Here is a 9,000-nt window from a genome sequence, read left to right as displayed (position 1 = left end):
TGACGATTCTATTGGTCAGCTTCTCGAGTTTACACCGCGCGTATTGGCAGCTAACCAAACTCACCATTCGGATATGCCTGTAACTATTCTCAAGGTCAACGCGTTGCGAATCGAATGCAGCATTACAACGGGCGCCTACGTCAATGGACATAAAGTGCATCTTATTTACGAATTTTTCCCTATCGTTCCACCGGGATATAAGATCGTAGAAGTGCCGTCGCACGTCATTTACCTTCCGATCACCGTCAATACCATAGATCACGTACAGCTTCGGTTAGTCGATCAAGACGGAGATCTGGTTAATTTTCGCGGAGAAGTTATGACTGTGAGACTGCACATCGAATCGCAATAAAAGATAGGTATTGTATACAACAGATTGTCCAAAAAGAGTTATATTAGTCAGTCAGCATGTCCCTATCAAGTCAGTCATCGATCGATTCCCGAACCGCTAACACGTCGAAACGTGGAGTTCCTGATAGCTGTGGGTCTAAGGCTGACACCTTTTGGAAAAGGAATTTCCGACAAATAAAACTGCGATTCTGCTGTTTCGTTGTATGCCACGTACCATGGAGGAGGAAATCTTGAGCATTCAAACACCTGTCGTCTTTGACGAATCAATCGCCCACCAAGAAATACACGCACACAAACCGTACACATCGTCAACTTTCAACAACAGCGATGAGATTCGAATCACCGTTCAGCATCAGGATTCATGCGTATTACCGAGCAAGAGTTCGCTGCATATCTCTGGAAAATTGCTCAAATCGGACGGCACTGCAGCAGCGATCACAACTCCAGTCAATAACGCCATCTGTCATTTGTTCGAAGATGTACGGTACAACTAAACGCTGTAGAGATTGATAAATGTGAAAACGTTGGTCCGACCAGCCTGCTGAAAGGTTTCGCTTTGCTCAACACTGGTCAAAGTTGGCTTATGGAAAATGCTGGATGGCTCGATGTTCAGGAAACCAAAAAATTACTGATGTCAATGGCAACTTTGACGTAGTTATTCCCTTGAGCATGATATTGGACTTCGCTGAAGACTATCGCAAGGTCATCGTTAACGCAAAACACGAGCTGATTCTTACAAGATCAAAAAGTGATTCAACTGCCATCGTTCATAATCAACACGAAGACTTTAGAATCGTGATCGATCAGGTGGAATGTCAGTACCCTACGTGAAGCTCTCGGATCAACGAAAAATCGCACTGTTGAATTTCATTGAGAAAGATACACAAGTCTCCATGAGCTTCCGCAGTTGGGAGTTGTACGAATATCCTTTGCTACCGGCAACCACGAAACACGTTCGGACTGTGAAAACGTCCACCCATTTGGAAAAATCGCGATTTGTCATGCTCGGTTTTCAAACGAATCGAAAAAACAAAGCCGGCAAAAACGCCAGTCATCTTGATCACTGTAACATTACTGACGTCAAGCTCTTCTTGAATTCCAAGTATTATCCGTACGGTAACCTGAACTTGGACATGAGTCACAATCGCTTTGCATTACTGTACGAGATGTACGCAAACTCTCAAGCCACCTATTACGGCAAAGAACCCGAGCCTCGTATATCGGCAGATATTCGTATCGAATTTGAGCTTAAAAATAACTTTCCTACTGGTACATCTGCCTACTGCTTGATTTTACATGATGGTATAATTGAATATAACTCACTGAGTGGTGGGGTGAGAAAATTGGTATAAAAACCTTGAAAGTTGTGACAATCGATTCAGTATTTTTCACGATGGAGTTCATAGTCGACGTACAAGGATTCAGAAGACCGGGTCCCGGTTTTACACCAAGAGTTGGCAGTTGTGTCACTCGACGAAGATACCAACCCGTCAATTTTTCTCTTCGAACCTCCGTACGATTGGAATTATTTACTCGCTCCGTTCAAAAGCGAAAATTTGCGGCTGTCACGGAATTATCATGGACTATCCTGTGAAGGTGGCGACTTACCTTTCGAGAAACTCGACTTCACCATCGAATGTATGTCGCTGCGTGATGCTTCAAGAGTTTACGTAAAAGGTTTGGAGAAGAAAAGTTGGCTGCAGAAAATTCTGGGTAAAAAAGTTGAAGTCGTTGATTTGATGGATTTGGGTTGTCCGTCGTTGCAGAAATTGAATAAAATGTCAGACACGAATTCAAACTTTACGCATCAGGCTATATCACGTCTAAACTGTGCAGCTCAAAACGTATTGTTACTGCGACATTTTTTACTCAAACACAAAAGACAATCGGTATCTACTCGAACAGTTATTCATTCTCATTGCCTAAAGCATGGTTACGTTACCGTTGAGTTAGAACACCCATATATCAGCATTATGAATTCCATGTAAAACTGTAATCTTGAGTTGTTTTTTTCAATAAAATATTTTGCATCGTCAATATCAACCGTTTATTCAGAACCTCTGTCCCGCTAGTTAAGAGTTTATTTCAGAACCTTCCAGAATTCAACGTCGCACCGCAATTCCGTCGTCCGCAGGCCGCTCGCCGTCGAGTCGAAACTCGTCGGACGATTCCGAGTATTGTTTTTCGTCGGACTATTCCGAGAATCTTTCAGGGTCAAAGAAGCTCTTTTTCACGGTCCCGGACCGCTCGCCGTCAAGTCGAAACTTGTCGAACGCATTGTTTGTTAGCCTATATTCGTTCAGGGTCGAAGCAGCCGCATACAAATTTCAGAACCTTCCAGAATTCGACGTCGCACTGCAGTCCGTTGTCGGCAGGCCGCTCACCGTCGAGTCGAAACTCGTCGGACGATTCCGAGTATTGTTTTCGACGCACGATTCCGAGAATTTTTTGTCTAAAATTTGTTCAAGGCCAGAGCGGGTCTTTCAGAATTCAACGTCGCACCGAAATCCTTTGACCGCATGCCGCTCACCGTCGAGTCAAAACACGTCGGACGATTCCGAGTATTGTTTTCGTCGGACGATTCCGAGAATTGTTTGTCTGAAATTCGTTCAAGGCCAGAGCGGGTCTTTCAGAATTCAACGTCGCACCGAAATCCTTTGACCGCATGCCGCTCACCGTCGAGTCGAAACACGTCGGACGATTCCGAGTATTGTTTTCTACGGACGATTCCGAGAATTGTTTGTCTGAAATTCGTTCAAGGCCAGAGCGGGTCTTTCAGAATTCAACGTCGCACCGAAATCCTTTGACCGCATGCCGCTCACCGTCGAGTCGAAACACGTCGGTCGAATTGTTTGTCAGTCTAGATTCGTTCAAGGCCGTGAGAATCTTCTCGAACCTTCTGGAAGCTCTCAAAACCTGACACATGCCAGGATTCTAGGTCGAACGTTCGAGGATCCACGGGGTCCGCTCGAACGCCTGAGGATTCACGAAGTGCGCTCGGTAATGCAGTCATCGATCTCGCTCGATGAGCATGATTTTCTTTACCGACAAACAGCACAATTTATGCCATAAGGCGTAACACCACGGCAATTTCAGGCATTTTTTACCGACGATCATGGTCATTTAGAGGATTTTTTACCGACAATCATGGTCATTTGGGAGATTTTCTTACCGACGAACGGTCGGCAGAGCACGTTTTATCTTATGAGAGTGGGGGTAACTTTCAAAGGTTTGCGTCTGGGATGCACGTATAGGCGGATCGGTTGACTTGGTCGGTAAAGAAGGTGTTTCTACGCAGAACTCTCCTCGTTATACTACTATTTTCTCTAAACCATAAAATAATATATATACAATGTATTATAGAAAATAAAATGAAATAAAAATAAAAATTGTAAAATTAAAATTAATTCAAAAAAAAGAAATTATAACAAAACAAAACAAAAACAAAAAAAATACTTGGAAGAAAGTGTACTTTTCTATTTCAGTAAGAATTTGATAAATCCAACCCATGAGGTGATTCACTTACTTACTTGAGTGTAGTGATGATGACGAGGAGATGGATATTGGTGATATTGATTTGAACAATTGTTGATGTGAACACACCGTGATTCCACTTTGCTTAGATTAAAAACCTGTCACGTTTGGTTGGCAACCAACTGTCACTCTGTGTTCATCAATAATTTTTGTGCGACAGATGCTTGTATCATTTCAGGGTACAGAGCAGCTATGATAGAGACGACTGCATGCGATTGAACAAGGTGCAAATGCTCTTCTCGGATAAAAAAAAAAAAAATTGGAATTTATAAGTTTTCGAAATAAGGGTCGGGTACCGTTCGTCGTCAATGCTGAATTCGAGTGTGTATTGAAACCTGGTGTACACAAATCCTAAGAGCATATCCCGCATAGTGCGGCATTGCTCATACGATGCTACATTATCGGGCCTGATTGTATCGAATGGTTCGAATTAGCTTCGTGACTTGGCCGTTAACGTATAATCGCGAATCAAAAATATCATCCGTATGAAACCGCTGACTCAAGTGCAACGGGATTGGCACGCGCGCGCTAAAAATTGTTACATCTGTGAGAAACCGTTTTCGCCAGATAATAAAAAGTGTCACGATCATTGCCATATCACTGGCAAATATCGTGGCCCCGCGCATAATTGGTGCAATTTGAATTACAAGAAAACACGCACGATTCCCGTGGTGTTTTACAATTTTTCCGGACACGATTCCCATTTTATACTCACATATCTAGCCACATCTTTTTCAGGTGAAATCACCCTGCTGCCTATCAATAAAGAAAGGTATATTTCGTTCATGAAGCGGTTGATGGCACCTTCATGCACTTGAGATTCTTAGATTCGCTTCAGTTTATGGCAAGCAGTCTGGACAAACTGTCATCGTATCTAGATAATGGGGGTAAGACGATAACTCGTGCGTTTTACAGCGATCTCGAGAAATTCGAATTAATGATTCGAAAAGGTGGTTTCCCCTACGAGTGTATCGATACTTGGGAAAAACTTGGCGAGTTGAACCTGCCTGCTAGAGCAAACTTCTATTCGAAACTCAGTCGCTCGGGCGTCACCAAAAAGGATTACCGGCATGCACGGAATGTCTGGAGCAAATTTAAATTGAATACCCTGGGCGAGTATTCAGATTTATGATGAATAACGTATTTTTCTTGACCTCGAAGTTGAAATAAATGTTGATCGTGGTTATGGAGGTCGTTGAAACCAAAGAATCGGATAATTGTCAACTATGTTGTTACTATAAAAACTATGTGTGTATTCCATATGTGGCCGGTCTGTTTGAAACTCTTAATAGAACGTTTTCTAAATGTAACCTTCAATTTGTCGGCAAAAGCACGCATGACTTAGCTTATTTATTCAACTCAGATAAAGGCCTGTTACCTTTAGATAACCGTTCTTGTGTTGTTTACAAAATCCCTTGTGAACAATATAATAGTGTATACATAGGCTAAACCAGCAGACAACTGCACACTAGAATAAAGGAACACAAACGGAATATTTTTGAGCATCAGGATAACCACACAGCCCTTACGCGACATACTATTGAATCTGATCATGTTTTTAATTATGATCAAGCGATCATGTTAGAAGTGGAGCCACAATACTATAAATAACTACTGCTAGAAATGTGCAATATTGTTTCCAAGTTTTGAATAATAATTGACCAACAATTATTACTTTGAAAATGATTTTGTTATATTTCCACTGTTTAATGGTTGGCGGATCATCCTGTTCTGCTTTTTATTCTGTGATGATCGTCTGTTCTTGGCTCCTTTTTCATCCAACACACATCTTCAGATAAGGTATTTACCGTAGATTATTTCTTTTTCTATTTCTAAGTGTCATTGTTCTGTTCTTTTTGACACCTATTGCCTGGATACCTTTACAATTATTCTTAAAATAATTTTAATTTTAAATCTATGTTTATATTCATCACACTACTTGTGCTGCTTTTATTTCAATTAATCTTGTAATTTTTATTTATTTAGGCTTATTTTAATTTTATATTGCTATAATAAATTTCTGTTTTCTCAATAATTTGTTACTCTGGCACCTTGTATCTTATTCATTTCGTAGATGTGTGCAATAAACTAAATTAATTTTCGTTCTGAAGAGGGCCCCCACTTGGGTCGAAATGTTAACAATTATCCGATTGTTTTGATTGCAACGACCTCCATAACCACGATCAACATTCATTCAGATTTATGGTTAAAAACCGATGTTCGCTTGTTGGCCGATGTTTTTCAAAATTTCTGTGAGAGTTGTTTCCAAACATACGATTTAGATCCCCTACATTAATACACCGCCCCGGGTTTGGCTTTCGATGCAATGTTGAAACATACGGGTGTTAATCCGCAACTGCTAGATAACCCCAAAATGGTTTTATTTGTTGAAAAAAGCATCCGAGGTGGTGTAGCACAATGTTCAGACCGCTATGCAGATGCGAACAATCGATACATGCGTGATTTCGATCTAAGCAAGGAGGAATCCTACCTAATATATTTAGGTGTCAATAATCTGTATGGTGCAGCTATGAGTGAGCATTTACCATGTGGTTCATTCGAGTGGGAGCTTAATGCAATCGATGTAATGAGTGTGCGAGATGATTCGTCGGTGGGATACATTCTCGAGGTCGATATTGACTACCCGGTAAAGCTACACGAACAACATAAAGATTTGCCGCTCTGCCCCGAGCATTTTATCCCGCCAGGTAGTAAAATGGCCAAGCTATGCACAACGCTTCTGCCCAAAAATAAATACATACTGCACTACTGGAATTTGAAGCAGTGCTTAGATTTGGGCATGAAGTTGCGCAAGACGCATAGAATTCTCGAGTTTGCTCAATCTCTGTGGTTAAAATCATACATCGACTTGAATACCGACAAGCGAAAGTAATAGAAAAATGATATCGAAAAAAACTTTCACAAATTGATGAACAATGCGGTGTTTGGCAAAACTATGGACGATGTGCAAAAACACAAAAGTGTCAAGCTAGTTACGGAATGGGGTGGTCGAGGTGGTGCAAAGGCTCTGATTTCCAGACCTAATTTTCACAGCTGCCAAGTATTCGATCGAGAAACGGTGATAATCGAAATGAATCGGTTGAATATATTTTAATGAACCAATATACACCGGTGCGGCCATTCTGGATTTGTCTAAAATAATTTTGAACAGGTTTCACTATGATTATGTTCAGCGTAATTTTACGAATAAGCAGGCAAAGTTGTAGTATACAGATATGTATAGTTTAATTCACCAATTTAACGTGCCAAACATATACGAAATCATTAAGCGTGATGTTGAAACGACCTGTGATACCTCAGATTATCCTCCTAATAATGTCTACGGTATCCCTCTTCAACATAAAAAGTGGTTGGGTCTTATGAAAGATGAAAACAATGGTAAAATCATGACGCACCACACAGGGGTACGTTCAAAACTCTATGTGATGAAAAAAGAGGAGAAGGAGGAGGAGGAGGAGATGGAAGAAGGGGGTGAGGTAGTAGTAGAGCGAGGTGTCAAAAAACGCGCTAAAGGTATCAAAGGTTCGATGCTACGAACCATCACGCTAGATGAATACGCAGTGCTCATTAAATTATAAAAATTTGCATAGGGAGCAGAGCCTCATTATGAGTAAGAAGCACGGGGTTTGTACCATTGTGCAAAAAAAACTTGCACTGAGTTGGCATGACGGTAAAAGAATTTTATTACCAGGGCAAACAGACACTCTTCTCTGGGGCTACCAGAAGGTGTAATAATAATATTCCATGGATTCACATAATAGGATAATTCAGCTCCTGTTGAGGATTTTAGTTATTTTCAATAATTTTCAAGTTTTTTCAAGTTATTTTCAGTTTTAAATGATGAATCGCAGCGTACGTATTTACATTTATAATGCATGGATAATTTTTGAAAAGTCGAAAAAAGCCGAAAAAGTTGATAAAAGTGCAAAATTCAATTGTATACCCTCGATGGGTTGCTGTAGGTAGCAGACGAGTTTGTAGGTAGGCGGATTGGTATACTTCACCTAATTCACGGTGAATAACTTCGTCGTTTAGTTTGGGGTATACCTCTTCTCGAAAACATTCTTATATTTGCTGATTAGAACCTTGTCGTTAACTTCGAATTTCCGTCTCCGACTTCTTCTCTTGATCTGCCGCGGTTTGTACACGTTCAATGCAATTGTTTGTCGTTGGTTGCCGTAACGGTTTTTGGCTTCATTCTGATTGTTCGGTGTTTGGTGTTGTTGTACGATTCAATTAATTTGGGCAGAATATCGAGCCATTTGTAGGAGCCACGTAGAGTAAATTGCTTGCACATTTTATTTTTTAGCATTCGATAAAAGTGTTCGCATATCGATGCCTTCAAATTGCTGAATGTCGAATACCTATTTATACCATACCATTTATACGCGTCATGAGAGCCTTGAATTCTTTGTTGTAAAACTCTTTATCCGGATCGACGTGTAGATGTTTCGGTACATGCCCCTACACCAGCACAGACTTCATAGCGTTCGTTACATCAGTGGTATTTTTATTCTTAATCGACCCGCCCCAGGCAAATTTGGAAAATATATCAATAACTGTGAGCAGAAATTTATGGCCGTTGTTGCTGGTTGAGTATGCCGACATAACGACGAGATCGGTTTCCCAAGTCTCATTCAACCCCCGTGTATCTACAAAACACCTTGGGTAACTACGCCGGGCTGGTCTGTGAAGTTCGTCCGCTAGTAGTGTATACATATAATCAATAATTGTGAATTTAGCGTGGTTTATTCCTCAAAATAATCCATAAAATCATTATCATCATCCTGTTCGCTAACATTATCATCATCATCATCATCATCGCTATTTTCGACATCTATAATTATTACGATAGTTTCATTCGCCCATTTTTCCACAATTATTTTCATACATATATCACGGTAATTTATATAATGTTGGCTGTTTGGCCTCACTCGAACAGCTCGCGCATCCTCAACGAGATCCCGAAGCTCCTCCAACGAAAACTCACGTGTTGCTTCGGAAAAGCATATAATTATCTCTTCCTCAGCCTCCTCATCCTCGTCCCAATCAACGATCGACCACTCATCGTCATCATTACTTGAATGAGATGGC

General features: G+C 40.8%; 1 protein-coding gene across 1 annotated transcript; it reads left to right on the top strand.

The window, feature by feature from the left end:
* The first annotated feature begins 566 nt into the window (after nucleotides 1-566).
* On the top strand, nucleotides 567-1,182 carry LOC138190854 (uncharacterized). Its single transcript, XM_069135382.1, has 2 exons — nucleotides 567-830; nucleotides 889-1,182. Exons 1-2 carry the CDS (start codon nucleotides 567-569, stop codon nucleotides 1,180-1,182), a joined length of 558 nt encoding a protein of 185 aa, XP_068991483.1.
* The last annotated feature ends 7,818 nt before the right edge of the window (nucleotides 1,183-9,000 follow it).

This window comes from Neodiprion pinetum, chromosome 4 (assembly GCF_021155775.2).
Source record: "Neodiprion pinetum isolate iyNeoPine1 chromosome 4, iyNeoPine1.2, whole genome shotgun sequence".
Classification (NCBI taxonomy): Eukaryota; Metazoa; Arthropoda; class Insecta; order Hymenoptera; family Diprionidae; genus Neodiprion; species Neodiprion pinetum.
The sequence above is the reverse complement of the archived record's forward strand: the minus strand, read 5'-3'. Positions and strand labels throughout refer to the sequence as shown.

Coding starts and splice junctions, on each gene's coding strand:
- LOC138190854 (XM_069135382.1), top strand. CDS start 567: ATGGAGGAGGAAATCTTGAGCATTCAAACACCTGTCGTCTTTGACGAA. Junction 831..888: donor TCTGTCATTTGTTCGAAGAT/GTACGGTACAAC, acceptor TGGTCCGACCAG/CCTGCTGAAAGGTTTCGCTT.